Source organism: Chrysoperla carnea, chromosome 1, assembly GCF_905475395.1.
Source record: "Chrysoperla carnea chromosome 1, inChrCarn1.1, whole genome shotgun sequence".
NCBI lineage: Eukaryota > Metazoa > Arthropoda > Insecta > Neuroptera > Chrysopidae > Chrysoperla > Chrysoperla carnea.
In genome coordinates, this window is record NC_058337.1 from 127,472,038 (window position 1) to 127,492,860 (window position 20,823).

At 29.6% G+C, this 20,823-nt stretch overlaps 1 protein-coding gene across 2 annotated transcripts; it reads left to right on the forward strand.

Annotated features, from left to right (window-relative positions):
* The first annotated feature begins 58 nt into the window (after positions 1–58).
* On the forward strand, positions 59–19,809 carry LOC123290958 (cytoplasmic dynein 1 intermediate chain). 2 transcript variants are annotated; one of them, XM_044871349.1, is made up of 13 exons: positions 59–196; positions 1,646–1,965; positions 3,215–3,342; positions 6,805–6,831; positions 8,501–8,533; positions 11,437–11,457; positions 13,664–13,711; positions 15,200–15,355; positions 15,432–15,588; positions 15,654–16,026; positions 16,518–16,913; positions 17,788–18,054; positions 18,136–19,809. In XM_044871349.1, the coding sequence occupies exons 2-13, from the start codon at positions 1,655–1,657 to the stop codon at positions 18,301–18,303; spliced, it is 2,085 nt and encodes a 694-aa protein (XP_044727284.1). In that variant the 5' UTR covers positions 59–196; positions 1,646–1,654; the 3' UTR covers positions 18,304–19,809. The 2 variants fall into 2 exon arrangements, with proteins under 2 accessions (XP_044727284.1, XP_044727285.1); XM_044871350.1 differs by lacking the exons at positions 6,805–6,831; positions 8,501–8,533; positions 11,437–11,457; positions 13,664–13,711.
* The last annotated feature ends 1,014 nt before the right edge of the window (positions 19,810–20,823 follow it).

Below are 20,823 nucleotides of genomic sequence, written 5' to 3' on the forward strand. Positions count from 1 at the left end.
TATATACATCAAATGAGAACTGATGAGAACATCATACTAAAAAGAACAACGTTACGTCATTAGAAATAAAATGGTGATTGTCGGGCGTTGTGGGTGCAATTGACATGTTGATAACTTTGTATAAATTTATTAAATTTAGTGAAGTGTTACTTCAGCTATACAAATAATTAGTTATTAAAAATAGTTTAATTAACAGGTATTCATTCATTAAATTTATATTTGTTTTCATACAATAATATACAAATTTCCGACAACGTTGAGAGCTACTGGAACTCCAAAAAAAAAGTTATAGGCACCTGTCGTTCATAAAATCATATTATGCTGTTTTAATGATTTTTTTTACAGAGCTAGATTTTTTTTACCTTTTATTTATGATTAATCTATTCGATTTTTGAGACCGGTTGAGTCATACTTCAATGCGCGTGCATTTTTAATGTCAAAAGAGGGGAGATATTAGACATAAAAATCGATGTTTCATTACCAATATTTTGTATAATACATGCATTTAAATGCATACAAAGTTTTAATAATTTGATAGAATTTTCCTATTTCATGAGTTTTATTACTTCATGCTTTTATCGATTTGGAACAACTTTACGGTTTTGTTTTCCCTGCATTGATTGAAAGTCGTTGATATGAATTGAAAGTACGACGACATACTTTTGCAATTCCAATTTAAGATAATACTGTGTTTTCTTGAATGGAAATAACAAGTTTAGTGGTTTTGAAATGAATTAAAAGTTTTTTAATTAAATTTTTTAAGCCGGTAAGATTATTGGAATTTGCCCATATTGTAGATAAATAGCATATCTTGGAATTTTTTTGTCGAGTAGAATGTCTTTGTTTACCGTTAATAGTTTGTTCTAATTTACACGAGCAAATTTATCGACAATTTGCAAAAAAAAAAATCATTTTTGAGCAATATGGCATGTGAGAAAATAAATCATCGCTAACAGATGGTTCATAAGTCAGGATAACAGGGATTTGTTCAAGGCAGCTATTAAAAATGTGAAATATTTAGAGAATATTCCTCATTAAAGCGAAAATTTTGATTTAAAAAAAAAGATGTTTTTTGAAATTAAAGAAAAACAATATCAAAATTATTATAAAGCTTACAAAACAATAGGTGTATAAATCTTAACGATTCTCAATATTACTATCGATAATGGGCGACCCTATCTCGTTTATTGTTCATCGGATTCAAAAACTGCAAAAGAACTTTGTCTTTAGAATGTTGATCCTCTTCTTGTGTGATAGTTTTGGAACGCCCTGTATTTAAGCACTCATTAAAACTGTTAGCCCGATTCTAAAAATTTTAAAGGTTTAATGTCCTTACTCTCAAAAACAACAAGATTTTTAATTCGTATCGTCGATTTGTTTGAGATAAGTTAACCGATTGGAATAGTCGTTGCTTTATTTGACAGAGAAAGCTTTCTAGTTAGCTAAATAACAAATCTTTTACTTTAAACTAATTTTTCGTCTGTGCCACTGATTTAGAAAGTATGGGTAACATGACATATTTTTTGTACGAGATCCTAAAAATCGTACGATTTTTGCTTCACTTTAAAACTATAACAAATTGAGCCTAAGAATCATGAAAATGACTAAAAATTTAAGTAAAAAACTGATTTTTTTGTGTTTACAGTAATTCAAAATGTCGGATCGTCGAGCCGAATTAGAACGTAAAAAGGCGAAATTACAAGCGCTGCGTGAAGAAAAAGATCGGAGACGTCGCGAAAAAGAACTAAAAGATGTGGAAGAAGCAGCGTTACGAGCGAATACTGGTGTCGGCGTTGATCGTGATAATCGTCGACAAATTGATGAAATGTTATCAGCACTGGGTGTTGCACCTGTATCAGATGTACTATCTAGTCTTTCTAGTATGAATTCATTAACACCAGATCATAGTATCAATCATACACCTGATACAAGTTTGCAACCATCTAGTCTAATTAATTCATCAAGGTTTGATTTTATTTTGAATTATTACTTAAATCGAATTTGATACATTACCCATAAAAATTAAAAGCAGACTCGATACCACAACAAAATTTGAGAGTTAAATTAAAATTGACTAAAAAAGGAACATGTTATAAGCATTCAAAGATTGTTGCCCGTCTCTTTCTTGTAAAACAGAGTTTTATATCTAATCTCTATAGCGATACTCAACAGTGAAGTCACGTTTAAAGTATCTCCCTCGTTATTTAACCAGGAATCTTAAACGTTCATATTTGCGAACATCTAAAGAATTTCAAAAACCAACTTCACTTTTCAGTCGTGTAGTGAGAAAAATGGAAAAAAATGACCCTTATAATTTTACAACCTCTCTAAAATAAAAAATATGTCATTGAATAATATATCTTAGTATTTCTTATTAATAAATGGGCCTTGCTGCGTCGAAGTCGCTATGGCCTTATTTTCACATTCTGATTCCGACCAGAAGTGATTCGTTTTCGTATAAGTAACATTAAAGATTGGTTTGTTTATAAAATAGCTGCCAAATTTTATTTTTATTAAAATCTTTCTATTTTGTCCACCTTTAAACTTAAATGCGGGCGATTTTAAGCAAAATATCAGGCAAAGTGTGCTAAAAATTTTTTACAGAATTTTAAAATCATATTAACATCATTGAGTCAAAAATTTGTTCAATTCCTTTGGATAAATTTCTCATGCAAGCCCTTAAGCCAAGTACATCAAATTTAGGAAAAATTTTGGCTCAATTTAAATTTGACATAGTTGATTAGATTGAAATTTTATGTCATCGCATATTTTCATTAAAAATAAGATACATGGGGCTAAGAAAAATTGAATATGACCCATGCCTATAAATTAAACCGTCGTAATTAACTAGTTTCTGCGGTTATTTATGTTAACAGTTAATTTAGTTAAAATCAAAGAGTATAAGATAGAGGAGAAGGAAGGGTCCCATTACTGGCAATGTTAAAGAAGAATATACGAGTTTCTACGGACATCTGTATTATGGACCCCGCACTCTTTTACTGCGCCACTCTTTTTCTGTGTAATAATATCGTAATAACATGTACTAATTCTGTTGTAAATACAGTAGTATTTACAGGACACAAATATCAGATGGCATTTGTGCCTGCATACGCGACCTTCTTCTCTATCTTATACCTCTTTGGTTAAAAACAAATGAAGTATTTTTTAAATCATATAAATATAGGTACCATAAATTATTTTATTAAATTTTTAGTGGTAGTACAACAAAACGAAAACCACAATTATCCGTAGTCGCAGTACAAGTAACAGATATTCCACCGCGTGATGTTGTGGTCTATACGAAACAAACTCAAACCTTACATACTGGTCCCGATCGAGACGGTGAGTTTTAAATAATAATTAATGAAAAATAAAAATGATTCAATAAATTTAGTACAGGATATCACACACACATTATCAATAATCATTGCTTCGAACAATATGTGTCAATTTTATGTGTGGGACATCCTGTAAATAAAGAAATACAGGGTAAATCATTTTAATTGATAAGTTAAAAAAAAACTTTCAGGGTAACTAAAATACAAAAAATTTTGAGCTCCTAGGGTGATTATAGATAGAGATAAAGAGAAACTTTAATTAAAATCTGTGATGTTTATAAGAAACTAAAAAATTTTGTTGGGAACATTTTATTGCCTTCGATAAACTATTTTACTTTAAATAGCAAAATTTCTCTATTTTCGTATTGAATTTTTGCCGAAGGGTGGTTCCATGAAAAAGTGTATGATTAATTTGTTTTTAAATATTACTGTTTTTGGTGGTAACAATACACTTTTAGGTTTCAGTATCGTAAGGATGTACGAGCACCAAGGCAATTTTAAATAAAATGCTTGATTTTTTTTATATGAAGTTGGACTAAGTCTAAATCAATTCTGAAAATTTTCTTCTATCTCTAGATAGAGGGGTTCTTCTATCTCTTATCAGTAATATGATTTATAGATCTCTTATCAGTAATAGAACTTATCGATTAAAATGGTTCACCCTGTATATATTAATAGGGATGTTTAGGTATTTTATTAGGTAATATATTAAAATCAATTTGTTTGGTTCATATATTTCATGAATTATAATATATTATAATTTTTTATATAAAATCATCAGACTGTAAAAATTTTTATAATTACCGCTAAAAATTCCCATGATGTGTGTAGATTTATTTAAATTAAATTTATTATTTTTTAAGCACACAATCAACCACACACCCCTTCTTAAATCTACTTGTCTTTTTTTTTGTAGAAATTTAGAGAGACCTATATTATTTTTATAAAATTTAATATGTATTAGACGAAGAAAAAAATTCATTTATTTTTAAATTTCATAAAAGAGAGCATGTGAAAATTTGTTTTATATTGTTATTAGATTATAGTTTGTTTGTTATATCTTGAGTATGTCGTCTACAATCTTTGACAGATATATTGTGTTGGTACAACTTACTTATGGTCTTTATACCTTTAATTATATTCGCAAACTAGGTGCTCGTAAAATTACTTAATTAGTCCATTTCCGGTTGTCCGTCGATCTGCCCGTCTGTAAACACAATAACTCAAAAACGAAAAGAGATATCAAGCTGAAATTATATAGCGTGCTTAGAACGTACAAACTGAGATCGAGTTCGTAAATGAGCAACATGGATCAATTGGGTCTTGAGTCAGTAGGACCCATCTTCTAAACCGTGAGAAATAGAAAGTTTAAATGTAAAACATGTTCCTTATATAAAAATAAACAACTTTTGTTTAAAACATTTTTTCGTAAAGATCACTGTTAACCCGTGAGGGCGCAAATTATGTAGTACGTGTTATATGGGAATACCAATTATGTGTGTGTTACATGTATGTATGCACGGGCAATCTAAGATTGGCTATCTTTTTTTTACTTACGTAGCGTAAAAAAAAAACACCAACAAAACCAACAATCAACACTGTCCATACATGGCAGTACAACAACTACCTCAATCAATTGTTTGTTTTCACTTGTTTCGTTTATTATTAATTGGGCAACATTACATGAATTAGATCAATTATAAATTATCAGATACTTGTATAATCCGATTATTTAAATTTTTGAATAAACGTTATGGTCGAAAAGAAATACTTTGCATGTTGGATTACAAATTAAAAATTCAAATTTTGTCTTTAAAATATATTTTATTAAAAATTAACGATGTAATTTTAATAAATTGCAAATGCATACAAACAAATAACAATAGTTACATCATTAACAATTTGTCCCGTTATTGACAATAAATCCACTCAAGATATAGCAAACAAACTTTTTATTTAAAATAGATAATTGTCATTAATAAATTCAGATTTTTTTTAATGATACGTTTTTCATTGATTTTATAAAACGATTAATTTCAAGTCATTGAACTTAAATGAATTTTTTCTTGTTTAGAAATTTCAATATATACCTTTGAGGAAACTTACATATTTTTTTTAATTCATTCATAAGTATTACGCCTTATTTGGGCTTTCGTTTTTTTTTTTTTTATTTCAAAAGCATTTTTAGATGCTTTTTGTGTATATTGTTTTTTGGTTCACATTTTTCTGTTGACTAGCAAAATTTTGTTTTGTTGCGCATGATTTTAAAAAAGCATGCTAGAGCATTTTTATGTTTATAATACGAAAAAAGTTTTTTTTCTGTTTTTTGTTTTGCTCAATGTAAATTTTTTAATTTGTTTTTTTTTTTTTTTTTTTTTTTCAAAAACATTTAAGGTAACTTTTTAGTTTTATGTTTATGTGAAGTGTAGAAATTATTTTTTTCAAATCGACGTCTTATTTCGATCACGTCTTAGTGTTTATTCACTCAAAATTATAATCTCCCAATTTTTCCAAACTTATTACCGTCAAATTTCTAGTCATCAATCCTCCATGTCATGACGTGGAGGGTTTTAATTAAACTAAAGTTTATAAAACAATAAAGTTGGAGGCTTCTGTTATAGACGAATATATAAAAATGGTGGAAAAACTTCATTGTTATTATAAAATCAAAGGCAATGGAGGCAATCTCTTTTTTTCGTATTTTGTTGCTTAAGTTAAACTTACTTTAAGGAAAAATGCTAATTTTCGCCAGAAAGTATATACCAATATACAACTTAAAATTATTGAATTATTACAAAAAAGCCTCATTTCAGTGCATATTCAGAGAGCAAATTAATACATTCAAAGGATCCCTGAAAACTATATACGGAGAAATACTTTCAGTCAAATTTTGCCAAAATTTGGGGAAATATTTTTGTCATTCTAAGCAAATGTCTCTATGAGATATTCCATGTCAAAGATCTCGATTTTCATTGAATTTCAAGGGATGCTATACCATGTGCAAATGCATAATTTACGCCCGAAACGATGGCAGGAATGAATTGATTTGCCAAAGTTACAGTTGAGGTTACCCGAAACCGTCCTAACTATCTTCACGGCTATTAGTATCTAGCTACAACTAATAAACTGGACTTGAATATTATGCTCATGCGCGGTATTTATCAACCAGACTGTTGAATGACGTTATAAATGTGGAAAATCATGGAAACGGTCCTTATCGAATAATAATTTTACGCTTCATATAAACAAAGTAGACATTTTTTTTTATTTTATGTAGATGTAGTAAAAAACTCACACCATCTTTTAAGCAAATAGATTCAAAAATTAGTTTTTTTAAGAAAACACCTTTATTTTTTATAAATAGCCTGGTTTAGAATGGAAATTATTATCTCGTTTTTTATAAACAAATACCTTCTTTCTGTTTTTTCTTGTGTTTTAAATGCTGCTCTCCCTCTGTGTTCTAAAGATGGTGGATATTCATTCACTAAAAAGTGTGAGTAACATATATTTTTATTTACTTGTCTCTTATACAATATTAATTAATTAGTCCATTCTATACCAGGTTAGTTTTAAAATCAATTCCAAAAGATAATTTAAATTTTTATCATCATTTTTTTAACATTAACAATGTAAATAACATTTTTCACAAAATCATTTTTGTTTCATAGATAACAGATAGTACAGTCCAATGATGTAACAGATTAAAGAAAATGAATTAAACCGCTCACTTATTTGCTAAAAACTGGTGGAATTTGTTTCTTAGTTAAATTGTTAATTATATGAAACGTTCTTTGTAAAAATTGACTTATAAAATTAATAAATAGGCAACTTGTATTACATATATGTTATACATGTATAAGAGTTTTTCGATTATATAACAAACACCCAGTCATGAAAAACACAATCTTGTATAAAATTGTATAACATATACGTAATACAAGTTCCCTATTTATTAATTTTATAAGTCCATTTTCGCAAATAGCTCATGGTTTACGAATGATATTTGACACCTAAGAAACACATTTCCATCAGATTTTAGCAAAAAATGAGCGGTATATTTCATTTCTCTTAATCTTATACATCTTTGACTGCACTAACATTATTTATAATTTAGTTAAAATCTACAAGATGGCATATTTTTTATACAAAATGTCAAAAATGTTATTTACATAAATGTGAGGTTACTTTCATCTAGCTACATAAAAAATAATTATTAACAAAGTTCTATGTTGCATAACATTTTATTAATTAATAATCAACAGTAATATTTCGAAATTGGAAATTCGTGTACTCGGGAAAAATTAAAAGAGATTGAGTTCAACTGAAAAAAGATAATGAGTGAGTTTGGTTGACAAAATCGCCACTAAAATGGCGGTTAGTGTTATTTTATGCTAAAAAAACTGAACCCGTTCTGGCGGATAATTTATTTTTGGGAAAAAAATGCGAATTTTCGTAAAACACTCGTTATTGACGAAAATAAAAATTATTTTGTGGTTTCGGTAAACATTTTTTAGACATATTAGATATTATATTTTGTCGGCAGAAATACTTCTTCGTAGTTCTTGTCATAAACGGAAATAAAATAAAGTTAAATTACTTTAAGGAGCTTCTTTTGACCTAAATAAATTATGTAAATTGAATGATTTTCTGGTCTTTTCGAGGGCAATATTTTAGTTAAAACGAACCAAAGACATTATTTCAAGTATAAAATAAAACTGGACAAGTTCTATAAATCGATTTTTGGACAATATCGATAATAAAATTAATAAAGATCGAAATATTACTGTGAATGCTATCAAAATTAAAACCAACAACTTTCTACTTTTCACCATTAGCGGAATAGTTGAATGTAACCCCTCCAATTTTTTTTATCATACATTTAGAATAGAATTTCACACTATGTTAAAGAAAAACAATTATCCAAGCTTTTTAAAATAAACCAATAAAGAAAAACAAAAATTACAAAAAAAATAATTGCCAAAATTGTAAAAAAAACACCAGGTTAATACAATATTGAAAGAATCAATATATAATAATGTTAGCGATAAATTAGATAAAAAAAAATTAGGGTTAGAATCAGAGTTTGAGTAGAGAGTTTGTGCTTATGTGCAATGCTGCGCCCATCTAACAAGGATCATCTACAACTTCTTCTCCTCTCAAAGGCTATTTGGAAGATTGGTGGCGGCCCCGTAAAGGTGGGTTTTTATCATATTAATACAATTATCACCATTTATATATATATTACATATATACATATATTTACTTGTTTATTGTTTATAAAAAAACTATATTGTGTGCTGTGTACTTTTAGTATTTTTTACTTGTTTAATTTAAGAAAAATGTTGAAAATAATAACAATTAATGTTTTGTGGTGCGTTTTTCAAAGTTCGTTCGTCACATTTTTATGTTTCACACCACTTGGCTCAAATTTTTTGTACATTTCAAGAAACAATAAACAAAACACTTGCATTTTACACACTTTTAAAAAAATTGCAAATATTTATTTGTTTAGATGAATTGTTTAGGAAGATATTCAGAATTAATTCTTTAGCTGCACATTTATTATGGAATATTTAGGCTAAATCCGTTTCCGGAAAAGAATTTTTAAGATCATGAAAATTATTACTGCAAGTTCATTTTTTATATTCATAACATTTTGAATTAAAGGGATGTATATTAACTTTCATATTTTTAAAATTTAAGAATTATCCTGTGTTGGAGAAAACTTCCAACTTAACGTTAAAAAATTCCGTTCATTTTCTAATATTTCGCTGTAGTGTAAATATTGTAAATTATTTATAAATGGAAAACATTGGAATGGTATGAATAAAAAAAAGAAACTATGGAAGGTAAATCTCTGGAATCTGAACTTAACTAAAAATAAGAATGTCCAAGTTGTGTAGATTGTGGAAAAATAAAAATAATCACTTTTCAACCACTTAGCACTAGAAACTAGAACACTTATTATTAAAGACTCTGACAATCAGAAAACCTTCTACCTGTACGCACTGGACTGTAGTAAAGTACACCAAAAGGGTAGCCTGTGGTATCTGTACTATAGCCCATGCGGGAAAATAGTTAGATAGCTTTCTGGGTGTCAGAGGCTTGAGACACGTAGTATATGAATTATCTAACTTTAATCGCAATTAGTTCAGGAATTAAGGTATTTGAGATCGGAATATAATAGCGCAACTCCGTTTTTTACGGGACGGGGCACAAAATGTTCGTATGAGGGTGTAGAAAAAAATCAGTTTGGTCAGAATGTCCGGTCTTTAAATTTACTTTTATCTATACCTTCCATACGAATAGTTTTCGCCCGAACCCTTATAAATCGGAATTGTATTATGAAATTCCGACCTTCATTTTTCGGTTTTTATTACCTCGATTAAATAGGGGTCCAGTCAAGTTTGATATATTACAAAAGTTCTTTCAGGGAGAGTTAATACAAACCGTTTGAGTTTCCGCTTTTCAGCCAAACTATGCTTGCGGTTTTTATATGGTTGCCTAGGTTCTTCAACTATATTCAATCTATTTCATTTGACTGAAAATGACGTTGTTGTGTTAACTCTTTCAAAAACCGCCAACAGGTTCATCAACAAATGCAAATCGAAAACTTTAAGGTTTTACTTTATTTTTTATCTTTTCGTGCTGTATACAAAACAATCATTATTTTAGAAATAATTCCTAAAGCAGTTAAAGGATTAATTTTTACTACATATAGGGTATCGAATAAATTCAAGCTGTGTGCTTTGAGACAAAATCCGAAAAAATGAAAAATTAGTTTTTAGTAAAGATACCTTATGTGTTTTAGAATCTCATTACAAATAAAATTTAATTTTAAAAGAAAAATATGTTGGTTTCCTCTATACAATAAAAATTTATCAATTGTCCATATTTGGGGTCGTTATTATAATATTATTATGATTCATATCATAGGAAATGTCGTCATTGCCTTATTTTGGGATTATTTGTACATAAACAGAATAATAATGACATAATAATTCAATCAAAATGTAAAAATTTCATATTTAAAAACATTTTTTGATGGAGTTGCTATTTTTTATTTTCTTTATTTAGTTAATACGCTCAAAAAGTTTTGATGGACCGATTTTTCATTAAAAACGTCTCTTATATGCCGAAGCGATCTGAAGAACCTGTCGAGTTTTTTCTATTTTCGCGAGTACTCATGATATGTGATTGAAAATTCGTTTTTCAAAATTTTATGACTACGCTGATTTGGATATTTTTAGTTTTCTTACATTTACCAATTATAATCATAAATAATGAAAAATTTGTGAGATAGCTCTTTTAAAATCAGTTTTTTCCGACAAATCTTAGTTGTTTCCAAAAATCTCGTCGTAGGTTGCCTTAATTTCTATTACTATTATATTGAAATTGCAAAAAAACTTAAAAAAAGAGTTTATTAAATATTTTCCTTGAGCATTGCAACGTAAGTATGTTTGTGTAATTTTTAAGCTTCTTCTACATACTGTAAAACTGACGATCTATTTTCATGCTGGCGCTTTACGCTGAGTTTGAGCGCCAAATTAAGTCACTTGCTTAGGTTAGATCGTGCTGCCATCTAAAAATAAGCGTCTGATATTTGATTTTGACAGTACTGGCTAAATAAATTCATATTCAACTAACCCACAATAGGGCTTTTCATTTACAAAATGATTTTTTTTTGTTTCGGACTGTTTTGAATCAAGTAAAGACATATCTCATATCTTCTATCCTTGTCAAAAAGCGCTGCTTGAAAAAGATAAAATATATTTAACTTTCTTAGGTTGAATAGTTTTTTGACAACTGTCCGAAACAAATGCATATCGATGAAAAGGTCTCTTGATAACCATATTCAGCAGATATATTTTGTTATTGGCAGGTTCAACAAAAAATGTTTTTAAACAATGATTATTTTTACACATGTAACATCCGTTCGCTGACAAGGCAAAAAATAAAGCGTTTCATCACCTCAAGTTAATTTTTCGTAGATTTTTTTTTTTTTCATTTTTATTTTGGGTTAATTTTTTTTTACTATAATTTGTATTTTATCAAAATTTGTTAATATTATTTTGTCCTTTTGTTCCGTATCCATTAGCTCATGCGACAGACTATTACGGTAAGTTTTGGATTTTCACATGTGGTATACATATAATGAAATCTACTCTTTTATATCTATCTCTTATTTATTTTCATCTTTGCTAGACATAATCATCATTTCATTTTTTCTCTATTTTTCATATTTCTATGTAAAACTCTCCCTACAAAATATACGAAGCGGTATTTTATTTTAAGTATATATACCCCTACCCCCTTCAACCAACCCCCCGTTATTATATATTTAAGTTTTGGAGATATTTATTTATATTTGTTTTGATTATTTTGAAACTCTCCACCTGTTATGTTAGCACATTTATTTTCGTTAAGTTGCTTTATTTTATTTTTTGTTTTGGCAATTTTTTTATTTCGCTGCTTGTTTTTTGCACATTTACCTTTGTTTTTTTGTCCATTATTTATTATTAGTTTTTTTTTTTGTTATTGTTGTTTATTTTATGTTTTTATTATTTTTTAAATAATTAACCAACTTTATTTAAAAAACCTAACTGTAAAAATTTATTAATATCGCTTAGTAAATATTGTTCATACTAATATTGTGCTAAGTTATTTGAAAAGAAACGACACACAATTTTTTAAACTTTGGAAAATTTTTCCAAAATCACTTATAATAATAATTACATTTTATTTACCTGAATTCTGTCATTGAAAATACAGTGTATCTGAAAATGTATCTATAATTTCTAATTTGAAAACTACGGAGATAGTCGAAATATAACGAATCCATCGGAATTGCGGTTTTTTTACCGACTAAACTGAAGTGATGAGAAAAACTCTCACAACTGTTAAAATATAAAAACTCTTACTTTGAATATTGGAACATAAAGCTTGCAACAGATTGTATAACTGCAGCAAGGCCATTCAACTGTGCTCAGTTGAAACTCACAAGAACACAGTTAATAACGGTGGTGAGACTCTTGACAGGACACTGTCGATTAAACCACAACCTTCACAACATTGGGATCTTTGATGATTCCACTTGTATGGCCTGTATGGAGGACGATGAAACTTCCATGCCTGTTATTTGAACCTGCAAACCCTCGAATGTGTCCAAGTTATATGGATCCGAAATCTTGGATACATCAAACATGGAAGCAATCTCGGTGGAGAAGCTATGGGATTTCTGTCTAGGCAGAATCCTATAACTTCATCTGCTTAAAACAGCATATTTTACCCGTAGTCGTCTCGCCTTCAGGTGGCACATTGTTCCCAAGAAAGGCACAGAGGCCCCTTTGGTCTAGTTGCTGGGGGGACCCATTTGCGGTACGCTTCTTTTGTATTATTATTATTAGTATTGGAAACTTAATTGGTTCAATATAAAATTGACGCCAATTTGCTCTTTAAAATCAATAGTTTTTGAGTTATTTTGTATTTTTAGACAATTTTTAATTAAATTCAAATGCTAATATTTTTCTAAATAATAAAAAGAATTTTGCAATATTTTGCCATGAATAAAGATAAAAAGCAATCCGAAAATGTTAGTTTTCGTTTATAAAATACCAAATAAATTTTACAATTCTATTTTTCTAATCTGTGTTTTAACATCATGGAGTTGCCATGTTATTCCGTCATACGGCTGTGTAAACTAACAAATTTAAGTTATAAATTTCAACGCATTTGTTTACGCAGCCAACTGACGTTATGACCACAGAGCAATTACAATTAATCGAGCGTTTTCTTCAAATTAACGCGAGAAATTTGAAAATGTAAAATTTAAATACATTTTTATGGAAAATATCGATTGAGTAAATGATATTTTTTAATGGTTTATTAGCACTATAGAATATAATTGAGATATTTTTCAAAAATGGGTGTAATGTAATACCCTATTAAAATTCATATTTGTCGTTTCTTTTCAATTTAACTAAAAACAAATCGCTTATTAACTTACATAATCTTAACGATATAAACACAGTACAAGACATATATTTAATGTATATTGGTAACGTTACAAAAAAATTTAAACTAAAAGAAGATTGAGAAAAAAAACCAAATTTACCACATTTGTAGACTTTTTCTTCTTTGTACAAAAAGATAGACTTTTAAAAATTTGAAAAGTAGTCAACAAAAATTTGTGAACATAAAAAATTTTAAACTGAACTTTTAAAAAAATAATAACTGTACAAAATTTAATTAAAAAAAAAAAAACAATATTTTTAAATTATGATTGATATTTAAATAATTTTTCCATTTCCGCTCGGCCAATCAAGACGAGTACAATCTAAATCCGGGTTTAGAATGGGAGGACGAGTTCACAGGTAGGTATTAACTCGGCGCCGTTGCTTTTATTTTATTTATAATTAGTTTTATAATTTGCTTCAAGTTGTCTTCTTTTTTTGGGGTATCTGCAAACTTTGGGTGGAAAATTTTCGTTGCTTTGCATGAAAAATATTATTATGCAATGTGAAATTATTGTGCTAATATTTTTAAGAAAATTTTGTTACAAAATCTCTAAAGCTTCCTTTCTTCTTTTTTATGTTTGTATTCGATGTTTACATTCAAAATTACTTCACTTGCCACATAAAATTGGTGAAATTCTACTCAAATTCAAAGTAGATCAGTGTCGATGCACACACAAACGTACAAATTTATAACGCAGGTGGAGAGTTTTTTTTTCCTTTTGGTCCAAGTTTGATGCGCTGATTGAGTTTCAATCAAAGACATCAGTTTTATTTACTCTTTCAGGCGCATGTGATTTATAATTATGAAAATCGAGTTTCAATGCTATATTTTTTAATTTAGAAAGAAAATTTATAAATATGTAAATATTCACGTGACGTTATTTTTGTTTAGAAAAAACTATGTTCCGGAATGGATGTGTTCAAAAAATCATTTTTAATGGATGATGTTTTGAACTTAAATCATTCGATTGTTCGAAATTTTAAATTTGGTTTGAATATAATTTTTTAACAATTTAATTATAGCTCCTTGCATAGTTGAAGCCACTAGCGACAAAATCGGTCTTAATTATCAATTTAGTTTTTGTACATAGTTAAAACGGCAAACTTTATACAACGAAAATGAGGCTACAAATTAATTAAATAAACAAAAAACATTTATTTTTTGTAAAAATAAATCTAAATAATATCTATTAGGTGATCTAATAAGTTCGTAGCCTGACACATAGATGACCCTTCATCAAGACAATGCATCGTGTCACAAGTCAATGAAAACGGTGGCAAAATTGCATTTATTGGGCTCTTAATTGCTTCCGTATTCTACAAATCTGACCTCAAAAGAATGCTCTCTGGAAAAAAATTTAGCGCCGATGATCCTTGATTATCCTCCTTCAACAAAAGCGGGTCATCATTTATAAAATTCATTTATAATGAAACAGAAACCTTAATTTTTTTACGTCAAATACACAAATATAATCGCATTATGTTTGTGTTAATTTTTTGAAATGATTAGTAACAGCTTCAACCGTGCATGGAGCTAGCAGGTAAGTCTAATAAAATTTAAAACAATCGAATTTTTTTACGTAGAATAGCTAGAATTAGTACTTATATTTCAATGTAAATTCTCTGTTTCGGAACGTAGTTCAGGGAAATATGTAGGATCATATTAAAATTCATTTGGCAAAGCATAGAAATGTGTTGTAACATCTTCAAGTAGAATTTGTAGTTGTGTCTTAACTATTTGCTTGGTGATTTTGTCTTTTACTTTGGGATATGCTTATATGCATGTGAATTTAAGAAACTGCAGCTTATTCACCGTAGTTTTGACTTTTGACGATGGTCTGCAAGCTGAGGACGAAGATAGCAGTTCATTGCCACATTTGGATGGATTCTCCAGCAATTTACCACCCGGAATATTGAAGCATGGTCTACCACAAGTCAAAGAAGTACAACCGGCAGTCACCGCTGTGGAACAACAACAGGAAAAAAAGGAGGTTAAAGAAGGTGAGTCAAACAATTTAATAAAAATTCATAAAACACCTATGAAATCTCCTAAATACCGGAAAATGTTTTTCTTTAGTGCGAGAACTTAGCGAGGAAGAGAAGCAGATGATCATTTTATCAGAGGATTTCCAACGGTTTATTGATCGAGCTGGCCGTATTGTTGAACGCGCACTTTGTGAGTCAGTTGACGTATGTACAGATTATACTGGAGGTGCTGATTCTGAAGATAATCTGTAAGTTTAAACAAAAGGAATTGAAATAGAATATTTTTTTTAATTATATTATTTTCTTTAAACAGCGATGAAAAATCACATCAACGACTCTCATTAAATCGCTCATTTCTTGATGAGAGATGGTCACGTAATCGTTGTGTAACATCATTAGATTGGTCACCACAATTTCCTGAATTATTACTTGCTAGTTACCATAATAATGAAATTAGTCCAAACGATCCAGATGGTGTATGTTTGGTATGGAATACGAAATTTAAAAAAACAACACCTGAGTATATATTCCATTGTCAATCACCTGTTATGTGTGCAACATTCGCTAAATTTCATCCAAATTTAATACTTGGTGGTACTTATTCGGGTCAAATTGTGCTTTGGGATAATCGTGTACAAAAACGTTCACCTATACAACGCACACCGTTATCAGCAATTGCACATACGGTAAGAATTAATTAATATTTTCTAACAGATAATATAAAAATTAGACGCCACGCATTGTTGGATCCAAAGTTTGGGGCTCAAACATTCTAAACATCACGCCCTGTAGGTTTCTACAGGTGCAAATAATGTATGAAGTTTTCATCGTCCTTCATACAGGCCCTACCAGTGGAATCATCAGAGGTCCCCATCATCGACAGTGTCCTGACGCCTCAAGAGGCCGAATTGCGGCCTGACTATCTGGGAAGATGCTGATATGTACTCCTCTGTAATCTTTTAATGTTACAAATCCGGGTGTTTCTCAGCATGACGAAGGTTTCTGATTGAAAAACCGTCGCATATTGACCAAGAGGAATCGATTCCTTTATTCTAGGTCCAATCAATTCTATCTTCCAACAGATTCTTCAAATTTCACCTCTATCTGTTAACAATAAAATTAAGAATATTGATTCATCATAATATTTCAGAACTATAATATATTTCTTTAATTTCAGCACCCTGTATATTGTATGAACGTGATAGGCACACAAAACGCACATAATTTGATAAGTATATCGACAGATGGCAGGTTATGTTCATGGTCATTAGATATGTTATCAGTACCACAAGAAACATTAGAATTGCATCAAAGTAAACAGAGTAAACCAGTAGCTGTGACATGTTTAGGATTCCCACATTCCGATGTAAATAATTTCGTAGTTGGCAGTGAAGAAGGTCATGCATATTCAGCATGTAGGCATGGTAATAAAGCTGGTATTACCGATACGTACGAAGGACATCAAGGTCCAATTACTGGTATCAGTTGTAATGCTGTTCAAGGTGGCATTGACTTTTCCCATTTATTCTTGACATCATCAATCGATTGGACTATTAAATTATGGAGTTTAAAAGTAAGTTGCATGTTTTTACAGTTCTCAAAATTATCTACTTTCTTTCACATCAATCATCAATGGTTTCTTAGTTTATTAATCCATCGCCACAGAGGCGGATTAAGAAATTTTGCGCCCATAGACAGTTTTAAAAATTAGCACTCTTCGTAATAAAAATCTATCAATATAGACCTTTTTTTAGTTCTTTAGTTTTAAGTTCTTTATTTCTTGGAACCTGTAAAATTGCGTTGGTTGTTCAGGACAGTTCTCCGGCTCGAGCTACCGTTGTTAAATAAGGACACTAAAAATAATTAAGTGTAAGGGTCAGCCTTACCAGGGCATCAAATTGAATCTCCAGTACGAAAATCTGACACGTTCGAGTTACCTAAACAAGTCGATTTTTTTTTGTTGCAATCCCAAAAATCCACAATGAGCTTGAGTCTCCTCCAAACCGTCAGTCTATGTAAGGTATGGGAGCTTCATTAGAGTCCACTTAACGGCTCCTATAAAATCTGACCTGCTCGAGTTACTTTTTTTTTCTTCCGTGTTTAACCCTTCCGCACAGGTACCCCCCAACGCCCAAACCGTCAGATTAATATATTTTCGTTATCAGAGGTACGTGGCAGTATTACAGTTTCAATATCTGATGCGTTCGAGTTCTCCATGGGTCTGATTTTTTACATTTTCTAAGGCCTGTAAATCCTCGCCCCATCGCTTTAATTGAAAAATTTTAAAGGGCTCCCCTACTATTATCTTATGGATAATCCACCTCTGTATTACCATAATCAACATCACTTAGCTGCTTGAATAAAACAAAATAAATGGCTTGTGTTTATAGATATGGCTTTTTTTTTACAAAATATTATCTTTAATAAACTTTTTTTTTGTATTTTAGGACACAAAACCAATATATTCGTTTGAGGATAATGGTGATTATGTGTTGGATGTTGCATGGTCTCCAACACATCCAGCATTATTCGCAGCTGTTGATGGCGCTGGTCGCTTAGATTTATGGAATTTAAATCAAGACACAGAAGTACCATCTGCGTCCGTTGTAGTTGAAGGATGTTCAGCATTAAATAGAGTATCATGGACACCAAGTGGTTTACATGTGACTGTGGGTGATGATATGGGTAAAATTTGGGTGTATGATGTAGCAGAAGTAAGTACATGTTTTATCTTTCGGTGTCCTTTGATCATGAAACATAGAATACAGCGACTAAAAAGAAAATTTTCTTTCCAGCATTTTGCACATCCACGACACGACGAATGGAACAAATTTATGTATACAACGCAAGAGTTACGAAATAGTCAAGCCGATGAAGAACTTGAAAAATTAAATTTAACTACGGGTGTTACACCGACACCATTATCAAGTATGTCATCTTTATCATCGAGTCCTCTACGATAAATGTATAGATAGAGACAAAAACACTAATTTTAAGCAAAGCAGCAGAATAGATATTACAAACTACTACTATTTCTCTTGCCCCTCTCAACTTTTCTTCTAAAAAAAAAATTTTCACGCTCTTAAAAGAAACATAATAAAACAATGGTATCTTCTTCTAAAATAATAATTTCCTCATGAAAACAAATAAAAAGGTTCGTGCCATTGAAGATAAGACTTTGTGCTTTTCCAATCGACGCCATTTTAGTACTAAACAAAATAACACATTGTACATTAAAAAAAATGGTGTCTACTATATGTTACTTATTACATTCAAAGAAATTTTTCACTATTTTGCGCGAGAAAAAAGAAACTTGGTGCTTAAATATATTCTTGGCGCCATTTTGATTTTAATTTTTTTACAATGCGCTTTGCAATAAATATTTTGCTTAATGGAAATTAGTAAAATTATGTTTTTTTTTTGTATATTCTTGATCATCGTAATTTTCATAAACGGTTTTAATATGTTTATATTTATTTTTCTCTCCTTTGCCAAGTTTTTTATTAAATAGAAATAGAATTGAGAACGGTGTAGGTGAAAAAAGAAACTAAGAGGGTACTAATATTTATTTTTTTTCAAATCCGTACTACCCATTTATTTTTCTAACTGAAAATTTAAATTAACACATTGCTTGGAGAAAAATTGAAATATTAAATCCTTGAAAACGTGAAAAGCGTCTTTTTATGGTGAGAAGCAGGACATTTTGACTCCTTTTTAATCAATATTTAAGTTCAATTTACTAGCCACCTTTCATAAATACGTGAAAATACGATTTTCTTTTATTGGTTACGATCAGGCCCGTGCGTATGAATAATCAAATGAGGAGGATGGGGTTCAAATCTTTGTTATGTTAGAAACTCCTTTTTCGAGTAAGGGAAAAAATGTGTCAGAAACAAGTCGATGTACGGTTTACAGATTGATATTCAACTGAATCAGTCAGTATATTCGAGCGTTGAGTCTATTTTGACGAAATCCTTGGATTCCGCAATTCCGTATCGTATTCGACGCAAATTTTAATCACGGTATTGAAAATTTGTCTAAACTCTTCTCCAGGATTTCCTCTTCTTTCCATCAAAATTTGTTTCGTAGCCAGCCAGTTCGATAGCCTCACCAAGATCTTAACAGCATCCTTTTATTCACTTTTACGTTTTCAATAATTTGAATGCGTAAGTGGAAATGCGTTTCATAAATGGCTGAATTTAAAGGACTATAGTGCTAGTTCAAATTTATGTGAAAAGATTCTCAATAGAGGGTTTGACTCCTACAACCTACCCCTTTCCCCTCTTGCGCACAGGTCTGATGTTGAAAGTAAGATTTATTTCATGAAAATATTATCGATTTCTTTTTCTTAGTTCCAATTGTAATCGGTGCGATGTTTTGTAACGACTTTCTAGTACCCCTGCATGCCCTAATTTTATTTTGTATAAAATCGATTATGAAAATAACAAAACAAATAATACGAAGGAAAAAACCTGTTAATAAATATAATATTTATAATTTTTCATTTTTTATTTTATTTTTATAAAATCCTAAATATTTATAAAAAGTACAGTTAATAATTTATGTGAAAATAGTAAATTTGTTCCATAATTAATTAATTTAAAAAAAATGGTTGAATGATAATTAATAACATTAATTAATCAACTTAAAAAGATAATTAATTAATGATTTATGAAAACAAATGCTCTTATATAGGCGAATTAATTACAATTTTTTTTTTTTTTGTACATACGAATTTGTTTTAAGCTTAGATGATGATTTCTTTTTTCGATAATAATTATTAAAAAAATATATAATATTTAATTATTATTTTATTATTTTTTTTACTATTTATTTTTTGCTGTGGTGTGAATCGATTGTGAAAATTGGAATTAAAAACGGTGTTAACAATGCAAAGAGAAAAATCTTTAAGAGAGGGTTTTTCTGTAATTTGGTTATTTTACTCCAAAAATAGATGCTCTTAAACATTAGATCCACCCGTCTTTTAGTCTATACTAGAAGTTGTATTAATTTTTCTTTCAAAGAAAAACTTTAAGAGCTAGGACGTTAATTTTCCATAGCAAATGTTGTGCTGTGAAAATATAATAAATGCAAAAGTTTTTTCTTTAAGATTAAAAAATTTTCAAAGATTGAAATTTTTCTTTACGGGCTTGTAATCTACAATGTTTATGATTATTTGAAAGTACTTTAAAATTATGAACTGCTAAAAATTTCGAAAAAATGTGTCATCATTTTGAAACTATCACCGAGCATGAAGTTTAATGTCTTATCAAGTAATTAAAATAAAAGGTTTTAAAATGGTAGGTATTCATTTGAAATAAACAAGTATGATTTATTTTAAAATAGATTGGGTTAGGTTAAAGTGTATGCCTTGAGGTGGAACACTCTTAGATCATAGGGTCTGTTATGATACCGGAAAAGAGTTGGTTTATCCCCGATCACTACTCTCTGAACCATTTGGAGCGGATTAAGAACAGCAGAAA